The 25322-nt window shown below is 43.0% G+C and overlaps 1 protein-coding gene across 3 annotated transcripts; it reads right to left on the bottom strand.

Annotated features, from left to right (window-relative positions):
* Positions 1-221: 221 nt before the first annotated feature.
* COLEC11 (collectin subfamily member 11) lies at positions 222-21237 on the bottom strand. 3 transcript variants are annotated; one of them, XM_081857423.1, is made up of 7 exons: positions 20940-21237; positions 17519-17668; positions 13069-13140; positions 6885-6956; positions 6530-6583; positions 4920-5015; positions 222-4795 (listed from the first exon to the last, which is right to left on the bottom strand). In XM_081857423.1, the coding sequence occupies exons 2-7, from the start codon at positions 17646-17648 to the stop codon at positions 4386-4388; spliced, it is 834 nt and encodes a 277-aa protein (XP_081713549.1). In that variant the 5' UTR covers positions 17649-17668; positions 20940-21237; the 3' UTR covers positions 222-4385. The 3 variants fall into 3 exon arrangements, with proteins under 3 accessions (XP_081713549.1, XP_081713551.1, XP_081713550.1); XM_081857425.1 differs by having other exon boundaries at positions 222-4777; positions 20940-21235; XM_081857424.1 differs by lacking the exon at positions 20940-21237 and adding an exon at positions 17767-18217.
* Between the last annotated feature and the right edge of the window lie 4085 nt (positions 21238-25322).

The raw sequence follows: 25322 nt of genomic DNA, 5'->3' as shown, positions 1-25322 counted from the left end.
TTTATCTGAGGTCCCAAGGCATGGTACCTGTATATCTGCAGCCAATTTACATCTTAACGGAGAAAAACACTCTATGTAGAGTCAAACATGTTACCGTTATTTTTTTCTTTCCTTAAATTCTTTTAAAATTCTAGGGTTGTAATTAAACTGTAGGGATTCCACCTCTTTGGGGAAGCTGGTAGAAACAAGTGAAAAGAAATTAAGCTCAGAGGAAACAAAAGTTGGGATAAAATTTATTTATTTATTTCCCCTAAACGCAAAACGATACACAATAATTTCAAATGCTTGCCGTACTTTTATTTTTGAGAGCAAAATTGCTACAAACAAAAAATCCTTTATCAATCCAGTCGCTATAAATTATTTACGTACTTGCATTTGTGTGCTACCAGGAAGCTTATGGTTAGATTAAACATAAATATTGAAGAACGCAACAGAAAACGTATACCCTCAAAGCTTTAAATGTTGGGAACTAAATCAATGGGTCAGTATCAAGTTACAGGTAATCATCCACTCTTGTTTTTGTCATAGTCTCTGGGATGTTACAGCTTCAGGAAACCTATTATACACCCAACCCTGTTGTTTTTGCTTACATAGAAATCCTATTGAATCAACATTGGCAAGATTAGGTTTACAGTCTGATCCCCTGTGAAGGAACTCCTGCTTTCTTCAGCAGAATACACTACCAACTATGCATAAGACTGCAGTTATTCCAAGTTATCACATGGGCCAGTATTCACTATTTTATGCATGCCCCCACATTCATTTTTGTATCCAAGTTATTTCTAATGAGCAAAGCAGCAGAGAGCTTTAAACCAGGGATGGGGAACTTGTGGCCCTCCAAAATGGTGTTGGGCTGCAAATCCCATCATTCCTGCTGGCTGGGAGTGATGGGAGTGAAATCCAACAATGTCTGGATGGGGAAAGATTATTTACCCCTACTTGAAATGCTACAAACCTCAACGAGAAAGGGAAAAGGGCTTGAATCATAAGTGACTTAGTGATGGATGGTCGGCTAGCAAATTCTGGAATAGCTCTGTGCTGCACAGAAGTTACAACATCCCAACAAGGGGGAACAGATTTAGAAAGCACTCTACCAGCACAGCAATGCAAGCCTAATGCAGAAGTGAACTAGTCATAACAAATAGCCACATTTTTATATCTATTAAATAAGTGGATGCAGTTGTTTATGCATAGGCAGGATTGGCAATATAGATTTGTTAAGTGAACAGCTGTCCTATGCTTCTGTAAAGTTTTAAACCAGGCATCCCCAACCTGTGGCCCTCCAGATGTTTTGGCCTACAATTCCCATGATCCCTAGCTAACAGGACCAGTGGTCAGGGATGATGGGAATTGTAATCCAAAACATCTGGAGGGCCGAAGGTTGGGGATGCCTGTTTTAAACCAATGACTATCTCTGTGGGGAACAGCAGCATAAATCTTGTTCCTAAAGTCAAATAGAGATGGTGATCCAATTTTAACTCTTGTTCATGTACTGGACTCAGTCTTGTAGTTCACCCATTATTAATGAACTTCTCAGTTTAATTCCAATGCCAGCAATCTTGAGAAGCCAGCTGAATTAATACCCACTGCTTGAGTGCTGGGATTTGTATCTGGCTTCAGGTGGATTTGTTTGTGCAGATGAACTGGGAAATAAAATGCAAATTTAATTTTAACTTCAACTGTTTCATGTGCTACCTCCCTTGATTTGCAACCAGGCTAGAAGAAATTCAATTGGATTGACTCTATCATGGGATTAAGGCCTCAGTAATAATAATTAAAACTATAGAACTTCATGAAGGGCCAAACGTCAGGTGCAACCAGCTGCATCCTCTGTTGTAAATGGATAACATTCATTAAGTCTGTAGAGTCAACTTACTCCCACAAAATCTTAGCATTCATTTAGCTATGTGCCTACAGTGGCAAACGGAAGGATGGGCAAATGAATTTTATAGCATCTTTCAGAATATGAATAACTTAAAAGTTTTCGTGAGTTGCATGACAACTTACAAAGACCTGCTTGGATAATTATTATTATTTTTAAGAAAACAGTAATAGCATGCAAATATCTAAAAAAAAATCATGGCAGCTATCTAGGGTGCAGTTCTGTGCAAAATGTACTCCTGATTTAATGGAACAACCTGATTCATGTGTAATTCAGAGTAGCATTATGGCTACTGAGATTGCTTTAAACTGCAACAGGCTGGGACTTGATTAACTTTGCTAAATTATTCTGGCCATCAAGCCACAATGCTCAGATCCACTCTGTGCCAAAGGGTACATAAGGAAAATGTAATATTCGTGTTTTCTGTAAATAATTTTGCAATACTCAATTTATAATCTATTAAACACTGCCTAAAGAGTTAAACTGGTTTACATCAGTGCTGTATTCCCACTTTAGCAACTGTGTAATGGAAGAGCTAAGGAACTAGTTCATTAGGATTCAGAAAGTGATAAAAGATAAAGTTTACATTTTATCATTATGAACCAGCACAGAACTTAATGTGAGCAATAGAAGGGTAGGCTTTTTAAAAGATAGAAATGGTGGCTATAGGTCTTCAAAAATATCTTCCTAAAATCTACATTTATACCTTCCATTTTCATTGTAGATCTCCATTAATCTCAACAAGCGATTTGATGGATATTTTCTGCCTAGGGATCTTGCGCAGAACTGAGTTTAAGCCACTGATTCCAAGCAATTTAACTATGCTTAATTCTGTGTTGGATTACAGCCATATTTCTTTAAACCATGTCTCTGTTGACTCTGCTCTTCCCTTCTGAAGGGTGAATATTGATATTTGAAATACCTAGATTATATTTACAGCTGTACAATACTAATATAATATACTTCTAAAAATACCACTATAATACTTTATCAACAAAAGTAACTAGGGTAGGTCTTGGAGTTGATTGACACCAGCACCCCGTGTTATAGATCTTAATGTTGAAGTTTGTCCTTCATTAATTCCTGTGTCCTATTCTTAACATATTTCATGTTCACATGTGCCTGCTACTATCCAGGACGATGTGCTGTTCTTTAATCTGTTGGGAAGATTTCCTGTGCCAGCCCAGTTAAAATGAATGAGTCTCATCCTTTCAGTGAAAGGTTGCGCTAGGAGGCATTCCTCATTGCATGGTATAGAAGTGGGCATGCACCTATTCCTTCCACAAGGTAGCTATCCTTAAAGCTAAAACAAGCAAACTGTATTGGAATTCCTTTTTTGTGGAAGAAAAAGAAGCTTGTGCTGTGAATTTCCACTTTGTACTTGAGGTCACCCTCATGACAGAAGGGAGGGAGCACTGCAAAGATAATACATGAAACAGGGCTTAAAAGAAAGAAAGAAAGAAAGAAAGAAAGAAAGAAAGAAAGAAAGAAAGAAAGAAAAAGCTGTGCTGAATATGAGTGAAGAAAACCCTTGCTAAGAATACACACACACAGACACACACACAAATGGAATGGGAAGCTTGACATACGCCATGGCTTAATCTTGGAATGTGTATGCATCTCTCTCTCTCTCTCTCTCTCTCTCTCTCTCTCACACACACACACACACACACAGAGAGAGAGAGATTTTTATGTGTTTAGTTCAGGTTATGTGGATATCCATCCTACAAAAACTCCTCATATCTGATCTCTCACTCACTCTCTCGCTCACACACACACAGATCAGATATGAGGATTTTTTGCAGGATTGATATCCACATAACCTGAACTAAACACATAAAAATGTCATGTTGCTTTTTTTTTTTAGTGATAGAAGAGCTTTGTAACACTGACAGAGGTGAGGGTGTTCTGGGATATTTGTCCAGACTAATATGAAGCTTGTTGAAAGATTAGCACCTCATCAACAAGGTACTAACTTTCAAATAAAAGGCTGATTTGCACATACTGCTAAACCATGATTTGTTTAGCCTAAATAAATTTGTTTGAACAGGTGAACCCAACCCAGCAATCAAACCCTGGTTTATTTTCTGCCAACAAACATGATATGCTTGTGAACCCGTGACTCATTTTAACTATGGTTTGCTTTATGTGAAAACCTTGCTTAAGCATGGCTTGCTTGGGCACCCCACCCCAAATGCTCATCTGGCTACAAATCACAAGGCAGGAGAGGCTGGGAAACAAGCCAAGCTTTGGAGAAACAAAAGAAACTGAGACAACCCATGGCTTATTAAATAAATCATGGTTAAAACCAACCATAGCTTAGTGTTATGTGCAAACACACACGCACAAAAACCACCCATAAACAGATAGCAGTTCAGGATTTGTGGACTGCACCAGCTTATTCCGGTACATAAAAAAACTGATAGTGCAGACACACAGCCTAACCTGCACACAAAGCTTGATTCAAAAATTGAGCTGGGAATGGGGGGCAGGAATCATATTTCTACACATTTTCTTTGTCAAATTCACAAACAAAATTCATTGTAATATGACAGGCGACATCATTCCATCCCCCAGAGGCTATCATTTCTACACAGTCCTCCTCATCATAAGCATTATTTGGCTCTCCGTTGCTCCATTTGTTGAAGGTCTGCATTGGGGACCGGTCGGAGTAAACAAAATGGCCCTCTTTCTCTAGGTCGTTAATGCCAATGAAAACTCGGCTGAGGCCAGCTTGATTGATGTAAGCAGCAATTAGGCTATTGGTGTTTTCATCCTTGGGCATGCTTAGCGTTCCTCCCCTTCCTTGGCAGTAGAGCTGGGCGTCCATATACCTCTTCTCTTCTTTCACCAGCAAGTAAGTCTTATTATCTGTCTCACGCACACCAGCAACAGCTGCGGGGGAGGGCAGTGCTGAAAAGTGAGCACTTGCATTTCTATAAACCAACTTAATGCATAGCACAATCAACCAGTGATTAAGCAAGCAAGATTGCCCCACATGCAAGGAAGGGGAGAATGTTTGTCTGGACATTCTTACCTTTTTTAATGAACTTCAACTCAGTCGTCAGCAAGGTCACTTGATTATCCATTTTACCAATGGCTGTTCGTAGCTGGCCACATTCACAAGGAATGCCTGCAGAAAATCCGTGTGCAAGTTACATATGGGCATTTGCACAAAACATCTCGCTCTGTTTGCTGCCCACCCAAAATAGTGTGTAAAGGTAAAGGGACCCCTGACCATGAGGTCTAGTCATGACTGACTCTGGCTTGCGGCACTCATCTCGCTTTATTGGCCGAGGGAGCCGGCGTACAGCTTCCGGGTCATGTGGCCAGCATGACTAAGCCGCTTTGGGCGAACCAGAGCAGTGCATGGAAATGCCATTTACCTTCCCGCCGGAGCGGTACCTATTTATCTACTTGCACTTTGACGTCCTTTCGAACTGCTAGGTTGGCAGGAGCAGGGATCAAGCAACAGGAGCTCACCCCGTCGCGGGGATTCGAACCGCCGACCTTCTGATCGGCAAGTCCTAGGCTCTGCGGTTTAACCCGTGTCCCAAAATAGTGCATATTTCACAGCTTTTATCCATTAACTTACTATCCTCTTACTCCAGCCCTCTGGAGTAAGGGTAGGCAACCTAAGGCCCATGAGCCGGAATCAGCCTACGGAGGCTATTTAGCCAACCCACGAGCCACCCCTGAACCAAGCCGCCCACTGCACTAAACTGGTGCAGCGTGGCGCGGGGACTCTCTTCTGGGGCTCCAGAAATTGCTTCTGCGCATGCCCAGTCGCCGAAAATCGCTTCTGCGCAGGCGTGGTTTTCGGCATCTGGGCATGAGCAGACACGATTTCCAGCGTTGCACTGTGCTGGTCCAGCGCACAGGGGATCTCTGTGGGAGTGATCCGGCCCATGCCCGGTAAGCATGCAGGTATTGAACCCCCCCGACTGGTTGCTGGTACATACACATAAAACAGTTGTTTGTGTTCAACACGGTCCATCTCAACACAAAGGGATCACAGGGGATGGTCTGTAAGTCACAGTAAACCATAGTATGCAATAAACCATGACAGACTATGAACGAACACCTTGCTGGTAGATGCTGCTCAGTTGCTCTCACTTTGCAGCCAAGCAATATAAACCACAAGGCCTGCTCTTAGCATTATATGCAAACCATCATTTGTTTCTCCTGAACAACCACGTGTAGTAAGCCAGGAAAATCTTGGCTGCACTCAAACAGAGCCCACAGTTTCCTGCAACTATTTAAGATCATAGAAATGGCTATTGACATTCATATCCATTCACAATTGTGTTCAAACTAAGATTCTGCAGTGTCATCCCATACAAAGTAGGAATTATGCTGGGGTGGGGGTGGGGGAGTGACTGGTTCATAGACATGAGCTGAATTTGAGAGAGTGTAGTACACATTGGTACAAAAAAGATGACTTGGACTGCTAAGGGCTAATTCACATCTGTATGCATATCACTGGAGTTCAGTGGTTAATCTAATATTATGGCTGCTGAAATATTCTGTCTTAAAAAACCGTATTATACAAGCTTATACAAACTATACATAATTACACATTTTTTTAATTAGGACCTTAAATTGGATGTTAATACATTAAAACCAGTGCTAATATGGTTGGTTTACCTGGATCTCCATTAGGACCAGGTGGGCCTGCATCCCCATTATCTCCTTTTTCTCCTAAGAAAGGGAAAATAAAGTTAAGCTTCTCAGCAGATAGCTTCAAGTAGAAACAATAGCCTTTATCTTATACACTGACACCAGAACACTAGTTGGATGGTTTTTTTTTAAGCCTTCCCAATGCTGACCTATGTGAAGGAAACTCAACTTCATTTATTTGTCATGATCGTCGCATATGGTTTTGTCGTAATCATGGTCAATCATCTCTTGTTCCTTGCAGAAAAAAACTCAAAATACTGTACATGTAATTTAAACAACTTTTCATAAATAACCGCCTAACAAATATTGAAAGAAAACATACCTTTTGAACCAATGGGGCCAATTTTTCCATGTCTCCCTATGCTCCCCTTCTGTCCTTTGTCCCCTGTTTCTCCTGGGGGGGACGGACAAAACAAAAGACAAAGTTAATGTAAATTTTTACATATACCCTCAGTAGTCAGAGAGTCTTAAGAGACAATGGAGTGTGCCTCGAGGGGTGAAATCAAACTGCTGTGTTAGCAACACAGAAGTGATCTCCCTGGGGCCCAAGCTTGGGCAGTATGTATAGGGTGTTAAGTTGTGGGCGAACATATCAGACGACACAGCGATTCTTCCAAGCAGCTCTTTATTTGTAAGCTGGAACAGAACTGATCTGAGGAGCTCAGTCAGCCTGCTTATATAGAGCTCCAGAACAATGTAACTGTTGCCATTTTCTAAAACTATCCAATCACAGAACGTCACTTTCGATCCTTCATTTGCATAACTATCTACAGTATCCCCCTGCTGGCCCAAGGTGAGAACTTCAGTACATAACATAGGGGTCCTGGGCTACCCAGAAAACAATACCCCCCTCTTGGCCTCACTGATGTATCAAAAAATACCCGAAAGCATCATGTAGTCCTCAGTCAGAGTTGCCAGAGACTAAAATTAGTTCAAGCCCCACTGAATAGATCATGCCCTCACAACCACAGGTCTGAGATTACAGCCCTTTCATTTCATCTATGCTAAGCAGACTACACGGCTGATCTTTTCCCTGTATGCATTCAAAGTCTTTATTAACGAGGAGTGCACAGCAGCCCTCAGGAAGATACCACGAAATAACTATCTGGAGCCTCACAGCGGGAAACAAGAAGGTTTTTCAGTTTTAATGGCAGCGTTATACAGCATTTTACAATGGAGCTGTGGCAAAACGAGCCTCTTTTAAAAATTGGCTGCCTCAGCAAATTCTAATGAATAAGAGATAAATATGCACATTGCAGCACAAATCAGATATAAATATTGTCAACAACACTTCAGTATCTGGCCATCTTTTTCATTATTTGCCCAGGTTTTCTATTATGCATGCAACAGAAATGGTTGCAGGAGTTTAGATTCACTGTGTGTGTGTGTGCACCTTTAATGTATGTTATTGGACCATAAAGAAGGCTGATCGCCGAAGAATTGATGCTTTTGAATGATGGTGCTGGAGGAGACTCTTGAGAGTCCCATGGACTGCATGAAGATCAAACCTATCCATTCTGAAGGAAATCAGCCCTGAGTGCTCACTGGAAGGACAGATCCTGAAACTGAGGCTACAATACTTTGGCCACCTCATGAGAAGAGATGACTCCCTGGAAAAGACCCTGATGTTGGGAAAGACTGAGGGCACAAGGAGAAGGGGACGACAGAGGACGAGATGGTTGGACAGTGTTCTCAAAGCTACCAACATGAGTTTGACCAAACTGTGGGAGGCAGTGGAAGACAGGAGTGCCTGGCGTGCTCTGGTCACGGGGTCACGAAGAGTCGGACACGACTAAACAACAACATAGTTCAATAGCACCCAAAAAGTGAGCAGAAGAATGAAAAAACATGGATTGTTTTGTGTATATCTCATTCCAAGAAGAGCACACACTGGTACGGAGGTAGCCAGTTTACACAGGTTGCCTAAGAATAACCTCCGCCTGCTCAGAAGCTCCCAGCAGGCTGTAGCAACCATGGATTCTGGTGAGCTATATTCCAAGAACCCCCATTACAACCATCTTGTTTCTTATTTGGTGCTGCAGGCAGAAGACCTGTAGTGGCAGATTTAAGTGAACAAGCGGAACGTGCAAACAGAGAGCCTGAATGGTTTTTCCACTTGACCAGTAGCTGCTACAGTAATCCGGAGGCTTCTGGGTGCATGGACGCTTCCCTCCTCAGTCTCGAATTGTTTTATAATGCAATCCTGTACACGTCTACTCAGAAGTATGGGGTTCATTGCCAAGTAACCATGTATAGGGTTGCAACCTCAGGCCCTGAGTCAACCTGGAAAAAAACGGTGAAAAGGACACAAAACAAATACTTAAGCATTGCTAGCAATATTTGTATCCAGTTTGTGCCTTATTGTACGTATGTCCCTTATTCATGACAAATAGCTGAGACAGCCAATTTTTTAAGAGGCTTGTTTTGTCACAACTCTGCTGTAAAAATGCTGTACAGCATTGCCATTAAAACTGAAAAGCCATCTCGGTTCCTGCTGTGAGATACCAATACCAATTTTGTGGCATCTTCTGGTGGGCATATTTGAGGCTGCTATAATGCTCATCATGAACGCAGGAAAAATTCACAACAGTCTTCTGTCACTAGATAACAGAAGCAGCAGTCTCGTCAGCCAACATTTTGGAACCCAGCTTGAAGCTCTCATCCATGCGTGGAAAAATTAGAGTGATTATATAGGACGCTTGTGTACATATGACAGGGTGAGTTGCATGTAGGAAGATGGAAGCTCTTATAACAGATGCAACCAAATAATCCCTATATTCAATACAAAATTGAGTTGTGTGAAAGGGTTCAGTGCATTAGACCAGTGGTTTTCAACCAGTGTGCCATAGCACCTTGGGGTGCCTTGAATGATGGTCGGGGTGCCATGGGCAACACTGGCCTCTGTCTCTCTTTCCTTCCCTCTCTCCTCTGATTCCTTCTCGCATCTCTGCCTCCCAAAGGCTTGCACAGCTGTTTGTTGCAGCAGCCTTGGCTAAAGTTCCCCAGGCAAATGCTGCTTCTGGGGCTGGTCAGGGGGTGCTGGTTGCCAGGAGCTGAGGTCGCCTCAGAGAGAGCAAGCTAGCGGGCGAGGGAGCCCAGCCAGCCAGTCTGCCAGCACTTGCAGTTGAGATTAGACAGACAAGCCCCAGGCCCCTGTGGGGCAGTGTGAGGAAGCACCTCTCATTGGGGCAGCTCAGAGACCAGGGGCAGCAGCAGCGGCTGCCCAGAGGACTCCCAAGGAGAGGGGAGAGGAGGCTGAGGAAACACTCCACAAGGGAGGATGTTTGAAAAAGTGTGAGAAGCTGCCATCTCTGCAGACGAGAGATGAAATAACTGGGCTCCTGAGCCCCACACGGGTGCTGCAGAAAGAATGTACAGTGGTACCTTGGGTTACATATGCTTCAGGTTACATACGCTTCAGGTTACAGACTCCGCTGACCCAGAAATAGTACCTCAGGTTAAGAACTTTGCTTCAGGATGAGAACAGATATCGCGCGGCGGCAGCAGGAGGCCCCATTAGCTAAAGTGGTGCTTCATGTTAAGAACAGTTTCAGGTTAAGAACAGACCTCCAGAACGAATTAAGTACTTAACCCAAGGTACCATGTAGTTGGTCAAGGGAGCTGTGGTCTCAAAAAGGTTGAAAACCTCTGCATTAGACAATAGAACAATATACTTCCAGCTAACATGATCCTTCATGGATCTCTGGCTTAGAAACACCCCCCTCTTTAAACAAACAAAAACCATTATAGAAATATCTTGCCTGAAGAAGAGTTCTGTCCAACCTGAGAATTTGCATCATGCATTCTGAACTGTGACTGATCTTAATAAAGGACTTGTTTTTCAGTAGTCCTGTGTTTTCTGATCCTTGAGGTTCACTCACGTCTTTGGGTCTCAACATAAAGCACTTACAGCTAGTATCACTTATTGATTTAAGCCTAGACAGCTCTTCTCTCTTCTTGCAAGCTGAAATGTGCAATGGAAATTCAAAAGGAGGAAGGTAGGAAGATTATCCCATCCTTAGACCTGTCAGAGGGTCACCTGACATTCTCTACATTGGAACTCTATGCAGAAGCAACCTTAACTTTTCTTAGGAATAGTACTCAACAGTAGTTGTTAAATTTGCAATTATAAATAAATAAATAAATAAATAAATAAATAAACAAACAATATCATTATTATTGAAGGTGGTGAAATTAGATGCCCTGTGTTTTAAGATTGCTATTTACTGTTTTATCCAATTTCTTTTTAAAAATGGAACAATTATTGTATGTGTATTCTTAAAAAAAAAAAATCATAATGCAACAAAATTGACAAGTATAACATTGACTGGTATTCAGAGGTTCATAACTATTTCTTTCGTTTCTTGCAAAGCTATTTGCCGTTGTCATGGTGAGCTTGAGTGTGGGGGGGGGGGCAGAAACTTTATACCTTCTCTAAAGCCAAATGCCACATTTAGTTTTTGTATTTATTTTCTAACTACTCCTTCCAGGTCTCTCTTAAAGAGCTCCCAGTGCTCTAAGTCCAGAAGAAAGGTCACATAAAAGGGGTCAGATAAATTGGTTTCTGGTGTGCAATTGTTCTCTCATAAGATTTCTTTACAATGAAAATAGCCTCTTATGTCTTTTTAATAATACTCACAAAGAGCCTAAGTATTTTAGAACTTACAGGCCTGGCACAAATGGAATTACAGAAATGCTTGTGCGAGTCCCAAAGCATCATTATAAACATAAACCATTGCCGGATCGGCCAAGGAATTACTTTCACACACCCCTCCCCTTGCTCCAGGCATTACTGGCCCCCCGCAATACAGTCTGTTCACTCTGGCTGCTTCCTGAATGTGAAAAATACCTTTCCTTAGCTAAGTCTGGTATTACAAGAAAGCAGGGTCCTGCTGGATCTTGGTTTTGAGAACCCTCTCTCATGCCAGAACTCTGCAAAAAGCACAACTGAAGTATAGTGGTACCTCAGGTTACATACACTTCAGGTTACATACGCTTCAGGTTACAGACTCCGCTAACCCAGAAATAGTGCTTCAGGTTAAGAACTTTGCTTCAGGATAAGAACAGAAATCGGACTTCGGCGGTGCGGCGGCTGCAGGAGGCCCCATTAGCTAAAGTGGTGCTTCAGGTTAAGAACAGTTTCAGGTTAAGTACGGACCTCCGGAACGAATTAAGTACTTAACCTGAGGTACCACTGTACCTGCTCAATCAGTTGATGCACACAGATCCACTGGAAGTTCAGTTCTGCTTGGTCACTATCTCCCACCACACCTATAGGTCAACTTTGATAGGTGGGTGGGACCACTCATGTCACTCAACTGACATCAGGTGGGGTGTGTTTTTTAAGCAACAGCCTGCCAGGCCAAATTGGTCTGTGGACCAGAGGTTTCCCCAGTATCCTGATTCCAACAGTGGCAAGCCAGATGCATCCAGGAAGCCAACAAGCAGGGCAGTGGCATAGCATGGGTTGCCAGCACGCAGGGCCATGTGGAGGGAGGGAAACAAAATGGAGTATGCATGTGCGTTCAACTGCCTAACAGCATCCGTGTTGCCCAGGAGATTGCAGCCGCAGAAATCAGAAGAGAGTCATTCTGGAGAGATCGCTTCCTGGTTCGCATGGAGAAGCAGTTTTCAATGGAGCCTAGTGACAGCTGTATTGAGGCAGCACTGGGTGTTGAAATTTTGTGCCTCTATCAATTTTGTGCCCGGGGCAACCTCCCCTGTGGCTCCCCGCCAAGCTACGCCACTGAGCAGGTGGTTTGTTCTCCACGACTGGTATTCAGACTATCTCTGAACAAGCTCTCATCACAAATATTTAGGATTCATGATGAACAGCCGTAATTCCCATATGCTCCAGGAAAAAATGTAGATAGGAATCGTATTCAAACAAAGAAATATTTGCTGCAAGGGAAAGCAGCATCATTTCCACATACAGTGGTACCTCGGGTTACATACGCTTCAGGTGACATACGCTTCTGGTTACAGACTCCGCTAACCCATAAATATTACCTTGGGTTAAGAACTTTGCTTCAGGATGAGAACAGAAATTGTGCTCTGGCGGTGTGGCGGCAGTGGGAGGCCCCATTAGCTAAAGTGGTGCTTCAGGTTAAGAACGGCTTCAGGTTAAGAACGGACCTCTGGAACGAATTAAGTACTTAACCCGAGGTACCACTGTATTTTATAGCTTCTACAGGTATAAGCCGCTTTATCTAGCAGCACTTCCTCTAGTGATGGAGGACAGGGCAGGGATTCCCATGGTTTTGATTGCATCACAGAAGATGGAATTATGATGCCAGGAAAACTTAAGGCAGAAGAAATGTTAGGTTCCTGGCTCTCAATTCTTCCATTTCCTGATGCTATGAGCCATTTCTTCTCTTTTGAGAACACTGGACCTGACAATACTGCCAGAAAGCCTGATATACATGATTACCCTCTACTCAGCACTAGGAAATAAACAGTTTTGTGAAGAGTAACCTCCATCACCTCCCTCTTTAAAAAATACTGACCTTTTTCTCCTGGAGGTCCAACTCTTCCTGGGCGGCCTGGGGCACCTTTCTCCCCCTTTTCTCCAGCATCCCCTGTTTTGTAGTTAAAAAGGAGATACAATAACAACAACATGCTTGAATTCTCAATATGAACAAGCCTCTTGATTTGTAGTGAAAATTACAATAAGTAATAGGGAGTGGACGGCATTCAAACTCAGTGCAGATCCACTGAAATAATTTTGCAATTGATACCAAAGGGCCCACTCTGAGCATAACTGAGTATGAGATCACTCAATGTCATTTGGGTGTCAGTGTGTGCATGTATGTCTAGATATAAGAAGAAGAAGAACCTGGTGTCGGGTCTGGTTGGTTGTGTTTGCTCAGCAACCTCGGCTTTTGAACTCCACCATTTTTTAAGTTTTCAGAGGGATTTTCCAGATAAGAGTTAAAAAGATATAATGAAGCGTAGGTCTCTTCCCTAAGGTAATTACTTTCAAGCCTGGTCAATGGGAAAAGGCCAAAGGTAAAGGGAGAGAGTACAAATGGAAGAGGAAAAGAACTGGCTTCTCAGAACCTAATGAGGTCTTGAGAACGGCAAAAGAGAATAGAAAAAAAGATGCAGAAAGTTCCGTTTCGGAAAACAAGAACAGCATGGTCACAGAACATTCAGATACATGTTACCCATGCAATGGGAATGCAGTTAGTGAATTTCGGACAGAGCTTCTGCATTTAGTCATGGTTTCCATTCTATTATCAACTTCAAAACAACAACAATAATACATGATAAGACATTCAGACACACACAAACAAACTAATATAAAGCACTAACCATTAGAGAAATGCAACATTTAAATGGTACCATAGGTCACTAGAAAATGTAGCAGTGGAAACTCTGGGATGTTCTCAGATGTCTTCATTGATCAATAGCCCTCCTTGTGAAGGAAAATGTGGATAATGTACTGCTGTGTATACAGTACAAGGCCTTAGAAAAACTAGCCAGGCCCTTAGCTACGGCTCCAACAAGGTTGCCTGACACCTTTTGCCTTTGTGTGAATGCAGCCTCTGCCACAGGGCAATTCCAGATGTGAAGTGGGTACTTTTTTGAACTTTGCTGTAGCATCAAAGGCACCTCGCTGACATCCTCCAGAAAAAGAAATATGATTGCTCCAAAGTACTAAGACTCAAGGCTGCGGAGAAGCTGAGGGCATGAGCTGGATTTCAGCCAACAGATGAAAGGCTCCAAATCTCATTAGCACTCCTCTAAGCTAGCCAGCTACCCCCCTGACAGTTTAGATCAGGCACTGATGGCTTTTTAGAGATTTTATATTAGCTGTGGCCTTCGCAGGCCATTTTGTGCTTCACTGAATTTCTTCATCAATCTCCTTCACTATTATGATTATAGCTTCTAATTAGGTAGGATATGTGGAACCATGAGCAGATTTGGGACCCATCTCCCTTTCTTTCTTTCTTTCTTTCTTTCTTTCTTTCTTTCTTTCTTTCTTTCTTTCTTTCTCAGGCAGAGATAGACAGATAGTTCAGTGTTTTCTGATCATTTGAGGAATATGAGATTGTTGGAACTCATTAAACAGTCAGACCTGTGCATGCTAACAACCATCATTTTTAGCATTATATAGACAATATATAGAAGGGCTTTCCCCCCGAAACGTAAGCTAACTGTTCATACTCTGTGTGGTTTTGTAGTTTTATCTAGTGGTAATGCTTTGACTTTACAAACAGGGAAACTAAGATAGAGTAGTTAAGATGCTCTTCCAAGGTCAAAGGAGGCATCAGTAGATCAAGATTAATGCCCCCATCTACCTAGTCTGTGCTCTGCAGAATAGACTATTCCTTTCTATAAATATGCACTGTATTAAATCTAGTTAAGAGACAACTAGTCCCAATTTAACACTGCTCTCCATTTTCTCTAAAGTGCTGTGCTACCTGTTTGAATAAAAGCATCCTACTAAATTCAGACATGCGGGAGGCAGTGGAAGACAGGAGTGCCTGGCGTGCTCTCGTCCATGGGGTCACGAAGAGTCGGACACAATTAAACGACTAAACAACAACAACAAATTCAGACATTACATTTGGATAGTTTCATCCCCAAGGTGTAGAAATCAGCATTTTGGCTTGGGCAATGGCATTCTGGAATATAAAGGCAGAATGGGCAAGGTCTCTGTCTCTCTGTCACCCACACACACAATTTCAGTATATACCATTCTTCCTTCACAAGAGTGGCTCATACCCCAGCCCAGTTTATGCACAGTAGGCAGGGACAGAGTACTGCCACCTTTTCCTCCTACAGAAGGAGCAGCCACATTATATTCCTCTCTACCTTTCCCTGTCTTCACTGCAAAAGACATTTGTCTTCCACTGCATAGTGCTTTAGGGGCCTTTCTCATACCTATATAACGCATGTGCCATGATGCCAACAACCACATGCTACACATTAACTAGGGCCTATTTCTGCAGGCGGACTGTACACGTGGCACAACTGTATACTACTGGCTTAAATTTGGTTGAATAATCCTTCCCTCTTGAACTGTAGATCTGTAAGGAGTACGGCAACTCGAGCAAAACTCTGCCTCAAACTGCAATTCCAAAGATCCCTTGTGGCAAATCCGTAACGATGGCATAACAGCGATATAAGCTTAAAGCACATATATGCCCAAGGGGTGCACACCGCAGATGTAAGCTGCCTTTTTGTGTGCTGCGTTTTTATTGGCTTGAATTTGTTTTATCATTTGCATGTGAAGGCATTAATGCTTACGTACACTGGGACAACAAATTAAACTAGGTGGCAATTGGCAAGAATAGCAATGCAAAAAAATGATGTCCTTATACTTTGAGAATGAAATGTTGAAGACATTAAGCAATCAAAATGTAAATTTCCTTCATTTGCTAAAATACCAAAGCATGAATATTTAACAACTGCTGCAACGCTAGTTAGGTGTGTTTACTTCTTGTAGTAGTAATAATAAATAATAATATTTTTATTATTTATACCCCACCCATCTGGCTGGGTAAAAAAAAAGCACTAAGCCATAATGCTTAAAGCATGGGATCTGGCATCACATTTTTAAAATAATTCCAGTTTAATTCCAACTGGCCCTTTATTTACTTTCCCTCTTTTTTGAGTGTAGTGGCCTTAAGGTCAGAGGCAGAATGTTCAGGCACGACAGTTCCCAGAAAATGTTTTGGAAATGTTAAAAGAAGGGCAAAAGGAGGGTTGGTAGGCCATACTAACTAACCCTAGGGAGAATGAAGTCAAGAGACATGCCAAGTAGTTTCTCTGAAAAACATGTTCCACAAGCACTACAACTGTTGATCCAAAAGGATGCTTCAGAGAGACTCTCATTCCTTGCGTTGCACCATCATAATAGGTTGTCGTTCTTTTCTACAGGTGACTGCAGCTGTGTCTTTATCAGCAGCTCACTGCACAACCTTTAGAAGATGGTGCTTGTTTCCATGTAGCTTCATCTACTGATTTATGCATGTCAGGCTATTCTTAAATGCACTGAAACCGCCATGTAGGAGGCATCTATTTATTTTTTTCCTAGTCGGTGGGCAACTTTAAATCACCAGAGATGCAGTCCAGGATCTGGTGGAATTAAAGAATGCATCAGCTGATCAGCAGTGATCTAAGTGACAACTTCACTTCAAATATATAAAGGTAAAGGGACCCCTGACCATTAGGTCTAGTCGTGGCCGACTCTGGGGTTGCGGCGCTCATCTCGCTTTATTGGCCGAGGGAGCCGACATACAGCTTCCGGGTCATGAGGCCAGCATGACTAAGCTGCTTCTGGCAAACCAGAGCAGCGCACGGAAACACCGTTTACCTTCCCGCCGGAGCGGTACCTATTTATCTACTTGCACTTTGTGCTTTCGAACTGCTAGGTTGGCAGGAGCAGGGACCAAGCAATGGGAGCTCACCCCGTCGCAGGGATTCGGACCACCGACCTTCTGATCGGCAAGCCCTAGGCTCTGTGGTTTAGACCACAGCACCACCCGTTTAATAAAAAACCTCCAGTGAAGGAGAGTCTACCACCTTCTGAGCTCAAGTTCAACTTTTTTATTCCCCATGTTCTGTGCATTAGTGTAAAGACAACTAAAACCACAAATCATTTCCTCCAGCTGCTTCCTTATTGGTTTTTCCTGCCCATTAGCAAGTTTCTGCACTACTGACCCAGTTTCCTGTACACCAATGAAGCTATTGTCCCCAGTACTTGGTGTGTCCCCTGTCCTCTAAAATATTATCTCCCACTTTCAGGATTCAGTTTAACACTCTCCTGATCAAGTTTGTGAAACTCCTAGTAAACGCATTCTTGCCAGCCACTGTGAGGTACAACCCATTTTCCATTTAGCCAATGGAAAACACCTAACAATCCCAAAAGCAACCTCGGCAAACAAAAATATGACTGGGTGGGATCGGGGAAACTTCATTGGTCATGAAAATAGATACACCCGTTACCTTTTAGGCCTGGAACCAGAATCTGAACAGAGCAGGATTCTTCTGCAATATGCTGAGCATATCCAGATGTTGGCAGAGACAGGAAGGCAAGGCTAATTACAGAGACAAAGAAAACCAGATCACCCTTCATAATGAGCTTGTCCCTTACTCCTAAAAGGAAAGAATGAATAAACAGTTAAAAGGAATTCCAAAGACTTCCAGTAGTTCCAGGCGGTGTTTGCAGAGTTCTACAGTCCAATGCCTCCTACCTTTGCAGCATGTAAGCAGCTTATCATGTACCTTGTGTTATGTGGTACCGGTATATAGAGTTCCACAGGACATCATTTGCTTAACTGTGCAGGAAAGCTATATCGGGGGTTCTCAGACTTCGTCAGAGAGTCTTTGCAAAGCAAAGAAATATTCAAAACCTCCCAAGTGCAACTGAGAAAAGGGGCCTTTGCCAAGCCAAAGCTCACTCTTGTCCTCAGCCCAGGAAAAAAGTTCAGACTAACAGATCAAAAGAAATGGAAATGCAAGGCTGAAGAGGTTTAAGGTTCCCCAGGGAAGGAGGGCGAAGAGAGAGGGGGACTCGCACACTACAGACAACACAGCAGGCAGTCACAGAGTCCTATACTGCACTGATTGGGAGGAAAAGGCTGGCAGCCAGTCTCCAAGCCCAATCAATGCATACGGTGGGAGAGGTCAGCTCACGGTTCCCTTAGGGAGGCCCGAATTGCGTTTTCAAAACCGCTATGAGAGTTCAACTGAGGGAAATGAAAGCCGCTTAGGAACAGATCCCAAGTACAAATGCATTGGGCGAGATGAACCTAATGAAAAAACTGCCTTAAATTGTTTTGTTTTCCACTGCTTTTCTTGTTTGCAAGCTCAAGAGGAAGAACAAATATCAATTTCTTCCTGAATTAGCATGGGAAAATGGATTGGGGCTGTCTTGGTTCTAGGTGGCCTCCACTGAATTCTATGAGATAAAAGAGGCACTGGCACCACTAAAGGGAACGAAGATGGAGTAGGGTTTGGGGGAAAGGACTGGAACTCGCTGTTCTGCTTCCACCTGTCAAACCTGGTGTGCATTTAGGTAGTGTATATTCCTGAGGACTGCTATCTCTTCTAGAGAGGCCCAGCTCGCTAATCCGAGATCAGCAGAGGGCTCAGTGCAGTTACTCACTACTGTGGCAGTTTCTTGATAAATTTGCTTTAAGGTCTGAACCCTGACACTGAAACAGGCTTCAGGACTAAACTCTGCCTCCTACTAAACCTCCTACATTGCTTTAACCATTGTTCTTCAACCTGTCAACAGATGTTGTTGGGACTACATCTCCTGTCATCCTTGGCTGGGGATGATGGGAGTTGAAAAACAACATTTGGAGACCCAAGGTTGAAGAATAGTGGCTTAAAATATTGTTTGCACGCAGCTGAAATATTATGTGAGGAGTACATATGGGAAGCTGCACTGCTGCCCATCCAGGATGGTTAAGACTGTCCACAAAAATATAGATGGCGCAGGTGGTTGAATAATGGGGCTACTGACTCAGCATCATGGCTGCAGGGCTCAAAGTGTCCAATAACCACTGGTACCTAATATTAGGCCTGGCCATGAAATGGCTGGAAAGAGCAAGAAGCAACTTACTTTACCTCCTTGCTTTTGTAGGAGCTGACCACTGCCTTCTTTAAATGCATCCTTTCCCAACCTGGTGCCTTCCAGATGTTTTGGACTACAACTCCAGCAAGTATTGATGCACTGCCTGGGGCTGAAGAGAAATGCAAGCCAAACATCTGCAGAGCACCAGGCTGGGGGAAAGATGGATTAATCCCAACTTCATTCCTTCCCCCGGGTCTGTTAGTTCCCTCGGCCCCACGGCACTTCCAGAGCAGCTTAACATATCATGCTTGCTTTCTACAAATGTGAGGTGAGGAGAAGATTGCTAGGAGCAGAGCCCTGGATCCTACCTCCTTTCCTTTATAGTCTTCCTAGTCCAGGTAGCTCCCATCAGCAGTGGCTACTAGACAGCGCCCAGAACTGGAAGATTATTCTGAGGTGACTTGGGTACCTCAGAAATACAGTGCCATCGCAGCATCTCTCACACACCTCAGATACCATTTAAGGGATCTTTATATGTCTTTTTTCCTGTTTCCACATACATTTGTCCTCCTCTCCTTCCACTTTTCAGTTCTCCACAACTAACCACCCCCCCCCTTGCCACGGCCATTATTCTTTTTTATTCTCCTTTGACTTGACACCACCACCAACCCTAATCACCCAGCATCCTTCCTCTTTTACTCTTTTTTTAAATCTTGTTTTTGGGGGGTTTCTACCAGGCCTTTCATCCCCTCCCCCTTTTTTGTTGTTGTTTCCATAGGTATTTCTCAGAAGCAGAGCTTAATTCAAGTCAGGGCTTCCTAGAACCACCTCCAGAGCTCCTTTCAAGCATTGGGCTCCATTCTGGAAAATGAGCCGGATGACTGTGAGAGTTTCTCCCTCAGTCCCAGATAGTTCTTCACAGCCAGCAACCACTCTTGGAATCATTTCCCAGTCAGAGGCTATAATTTTATAGGCAGGCTTGAAGCCTGTCACTTTTTAATTAAGTACTGCCTGGAAGATGGTGTGTAGAGGCCAGGTCAGGAAGGGAACCCACCAGAACCCACCAATGGGAAAGAGCATTTTCCATCTTCGTTTCCATCTCTCGCTCTCCCTCCAATCTGACTCTTAGAAAATCTCAGCGGTTCCAAAAGTTTCCAATGTTTTTTGCACCCATGCAGATCACACCACGCCTTCCTCTAAGATGTTGGCCAATGCCTTTTTAATTACTGCCACCTTTTTTTCCTGGCAAGACTTAGCTGTCTTTAACATCAGCGTGGCAGGCAAAAAATTAAGCCGAGCATATTCAGTATGCCTTACTCTTTTTTTAAAAGGAAAAAAGAAAATCAAACAGTATAATTTTTGCAGCTCAGCAATGTGGAGAACATTGCTGCCATCCCTTTGCAACGCTAGAAAGACATATTACGAGTTGGGAAAGGTTTTGCTTAGCATTTATCTGTGCTATTTCCCCCTTAGATTTATTAGTTAGCTGCTGTGAAGACAGCTCATTTTTGGTCTGCTACCCCTCAACACAAACTCCACCCTATGAGCTTACTTTACACTCTCTACAGACTGCAGTAAATATTCAAGTGACTACCACGCCATCTGTAAAAAGACACTGCAGCATGCGTGCTTTTCAAAAACTGTTAAAAACTAAATCCAGAAACTATACTCCTCTACTGAACATAATATGCTCTCTCTTTAGCTTAGCTTCCATTAAAAAAAAAACAAAAACGCTACACCACTGTTAATCCAGCCTTAAGTTTACCACCCACTCCACTGAGCAAGTGTATGTGGCCCCACAATCTACAGTATCTTCTTATCTCAGGCTTTCAAAGCATCACCTACCTTACAGTTGAGGAGAAAACAGGCACCGTAGCACAACCTCTGCCTGGAGGGACACTGCGCAGATGAACCTCATTGCTACTATTTACAAAAGCCTGATAGTTTTTAATTTGAAGCGAACTTGTCTCCTGCTCTTCGACATCCAGCAAATCAGACCCAACAGTTGCAAGCGTTATCTATAAACAGCTTCCTGTTTGAAACAGCTCAGCTGTCCAGCAGGACAGTAATTAGGAGCAAAATGTGTGGGAACGCTACAGCGACCCATGATGTAAGCTGCTTCTTTTGGCAATGCGCTTTTTTCGGGGAATGCAGAATGCCTCCCCGTTCACAACTCTCCTTCCCATGAAGAGAAATCCTTGGTTAACCATTTAGGTCTGGCCAGTTGCAGTAATGTAAACAGGATCCAGCTAGAGCAAAGCTTCTGCTGTCTCCCTTTAGTTTTCGGACGGGATATTTAGAAATGCATCGTGGCCGTGGTTCTCATCAAATCCTGGCACGTGGCTTAGAGACATTCTACACATTAAACACAGCGAGGTAGTGGAATTATAGACTGTACCACTTCAGACCATAGGTAGGGGTGTTAAAAAGGCCCTATAGTGTAGAAACTGGAGATAACTGAATTGTGGGGAAGGCTGTACTTCATCTGCAACTCTTGACCAGCACCACTTCTGCCTGGCCACAGACACTTGGCAGTTGCTGTTTCCCATGTTGCTTGCAGCACATTGTAACTGTATTCAGACTGCCTTCTCCCAACAACAGCTAAGACAAGGCAATAGCAAGGATAAAACCTAATCAAGTGCAATAATCATATCACCACTGAAGCTTGTCTTGGCTGCTAAGAGAAGGCACTTCCTGTGGGAATAGCTGTTAGTTCTGTGCCACCTGCGAACACACCACTTGTAGCTGCGTTTTCCAAGGCCAGTCAAAGCCTTTTCACCTCCCGAGATGAAAGCCACTGTCCTAATCAGTCCCTTCCTCCAACACAGTGGAGAAGAGTACTGACATGAGGTTACGAGTCTTATGTATTGGGTACAGGCCCTGGAACCAATATGGTGCCATGAATGTGTCTTGTCTTCCTGAATTTTGGAATGCTCAGGACAGATAAAACAAACTACAGTGGTACCTCAGGTTAAGAACTTAATTCGTTCTGGAGGTCTGTTCTTAACCTGAAACTGTTCTTAACCTGAAGCACCACTTTAGCTAATGGGGCCTCCCGTTGCCGCCGCCGCACGATTTCTGTTCTCATCCTGAGGTAAAGTTCTTAGCCCGCGATACTACTTCTGGGTTAGCAGTCTGTAACCTGTAGCGTCTGTAACCTGAGGTACCACTGCACAGTCAAAATTGTGAAACTCATTCCCACAGGAGGCAGCGGCGGCCACAAACTCAAAACGGCTTTAAAAGAGGACTAGACCAATTCCTGACGTTAAGGCTATCAAGTGGCTACTAACCACGATGGCTTTGCTCTGCCTCCACAGTTGGAAAGCAGTAATGCTTCTGAATACCAGTTGCTAGAAATCTCAGGGTGAGGGTTCTTGTTCTCGGGTCAAACTTGCAGGTTTCCCAAAGGCATCTGGTTGGCTGCTGCGGGAACAGGATGGTGGACTAGATGGGCCACTGACAGGTTCCAGCAGGCCCTTGGGTCTCCATTTGTTTTTGGACTACAACTCCCATCATCCCTAGCTAGCAGGATTAGTGGTCAGGGATGATGGGAACTGCAGTCCAAAAACAGCTGGAGACCCAAAGTTTGAGAAACCCTGTTCTATACTATAATAAAGGTGTGCTCCCCACAGTGCAATTTGCATGGGATTAAAAACCAATAAGCAATGCTGAAGCCCCCAGGTCTTCACAAGCTTTAATATAACCTAGAATAGATAGATCCCTTTGTGTACTTGGAGGGTGTACTACTATAATGGCAACTGCTGGGAGAAAATGTTTTAAAAGGCCACAGCTTATTCATATAACCCTAGCACTAACTGCTCTAGGACCTCTGGACCGGAGCCTAAGGCTCTTGCTGCGGCCATCTAAAAATAAAGACACAAAATATTTGTGGAAAACTACTATTTGACCCTTTAATAAACCACACTGGGCCATTAAAATGATGCCCCACCCATTCCCATTTCTCCTTATCTTGAAAGAGCACAGTAGGGAAAAAAACCCCCGTTATGCACCAAGAAACTCCCAGAAGCAACTGATTATAGCAGCTCATATTCCACCACGAGCACAGCCAAATTATAGTAGGCTATTATCAGTAGGAGCTACTGTCCTGTCAGCAGCTGCTGTTTGGAGACTCTCCTGAGTGGTATTCATTGATCATAGGAGAGACTTACGTAAGAAAAAGGCCTTATTATACATGTTCTCTTGATGAACAAAGTTTCCAGTAGTTCATCTCTCAGAGTAGATGGATTAATAGTAATGATATTCTGGAAGGATTTGAACTGCTAAGATAAAATTGAGGTGCCTTTGGTTTGGGGGTACCCTCCCAGGGGCTTAAGTCCCAAGTCTCCATCTGTCTTGTTTGGGGCCAGTGCAGAACATCCAAGATATAACAGCCGGTGAAATGGAAGAGGAACAGACACCTCAGCACTCTTCTTTCTCACGAGCCTTCAGGAAATTTTTGAATCAGGTCCATTGCTTGTTGGCCCAAGAAAGCTATTATCTGCCCATGTGGATTCATGCAGATCGGTTGAATCGTATCTGCAGCAATGCGGAATTAGAAAAAGGATGTTACAATAAATAGAAATAGCTTCTGAAAGCAAGTAAAAACTCTTCCTTGCCGTCTTTATTTGTCTGGTAGCTGGTGGTTGCAAGTCTGGTCAAAGACAGACTTTGATTTGATTCCTCAATTAGGAATCAAATACAGTGGTACCTCGGGTTACATACACTTCAGGTTACAGACTCCGCTAACCCAGAAATAGTGCTTCAGGTTAAGAACTTTGCTTCAGGATGAGAACAGAAATTGTGCTCTGGCGGCGCGGCAGCAGCAGCAGGAGGCCCCATTAGCTAAAGTGGTGCTTCAGGTTAAGAACGGACCTCCAGAACGAATTAAGTACTTAACCCGAGGTACCACTGTAGTATGAATACTTGTTAACCATATGCATCAGCTTAGTGGAAGCATTCGCTTGGGAGCTACTGTATTTTCCAGCAATTAGTTTCAAATACACAGGAACTCTGAGCCAAGCTGGAAAGCAACAATTTCCCTTTACTCATATAAGTAGTTCCTAAAGAATCAGAAGACACTCACAACCAACCAATAAATCTGTTTGATGTGCAGAATGTGACTGGGTTATTTCAGTCCCCACTCCCCCCCCCCTTTGAAGACTCTGTTACATACAAATCGCCAGTGCATTGATCTCTCTGCCCATAAACGGTGCAATAGTACTGAGACAAAAATATTTTTTTAAAAAATGTAGAGGGAACCAAATAAACAGCTTGGCATTTTCAAAGTAATGCATATTGTATTTTTAAAATGGATATACTTTGGATAAGTTTAAGAAACTTAAGAGAATATCTGGGTGACACTCAACCAAGAAAAATGAGTGAGTCTACTCACAAGTATGAGTACAGTCAAGTATCACATTTTGTTTGAAGGAGTGTCTCATTCCAGGTGGACTAGTTTTATCCCTCAAGAGAGGGATAAAAAACAACTTTTATTATTAACAACCCTTATTATTAACCACCCAAAGTTGAGGTAGAGTTGATACCTCTATTTAAAGCCTAACAAGTTGAAATAAAATTGTTACAGGTTCAGGACATATTTCAACACAACCACCTTCAAAGAAAAGAATCTTCAGTAGGGCGTATTAACTGTTAATGTGAGAACAAGAGGTAGCTGGAGGTTACACACAACTCTTCCACCAATCACTTGAACCTATCATGAAGTAATACTTTTGACAATCCTGTGCATTTCAACCCCTCTTTATAATGTACACTATCCAAACAGCACCGACTGATAATTCTGAAATGCAGAATTTGCACGGGATGTCATTATAAAGTTGCTCAAACCACCCATGTGCCAAGAATCCAATTGCTTTCCTGCAGATTCTTGATTTTGTGCCTAAAGATTTTATTTTAAAAAGGGTAAGGTCAAGGCACAGCTATGTAATGGACTCTAGGGTTCTGCAGAACAGCAGCATTCCCAGAAGACTCATTAAAAACTTGGGCAGATAATTGACTTCCCACAGCGCCACCATGAACCTTCACAGCAGATTTTAAGACTATGAATATTTGCAGCAGGTAATACTACAACCATCCAAGTAGGAAGATAACCCTTTACCCCATCTGATCACAAAACAAGCAGTTTTACAGACTGAGAGACTGTCCATGATGTATTCTTTTGCAACATGTTTTTTATTCAAAGATGTATCTCGACGGTTCCCACTGAAGAAG

Source organism: Podarcis erhardii (genome assembly GCF_964252035.2).
Source record: "Podarcis erhardii genome assembly, chromosome: 3".
In the NCBI taxonomy this organism is placed as follows: domain Eukaryota; kingdom Metazoa; phylum Chordata; class Lepidosauria; order Squamata; family Lacertidae; genus Podarcis; species Podarcis erhardii.
This window is presented reverse-complemented; position numbering and strand designations above follow the sequence as displayed.

What these genes read in the sequence shown, in the direction of transcription:
- COLEC11 (XM_081857423.1), bottom strand. Translation starts at nt 17,648, where the DNA reads ATGAAGGGTGATCTGGTTTTCTTTGTCTCTGTAATTAGCCTTGCCTTC. An exon ending in TGGCCCCATTGGTTCAAAAG is followed by an intron (nt 6,584 to 6,884) that starts GTATGTTTTCTT and finishes TCCCTTTCTTAG; the next exon opens with GAGAAAAAGGAGATAATGGG. An exon ending in TGGTCCTAATGGAGATCCAG is followed by an intron (nt 5,016 to 6,529) that starts GTAAACCAACCA and finishes GATTTTCTGCAG; the next exon opens with GCATTCCTTGTGAATGTGGC.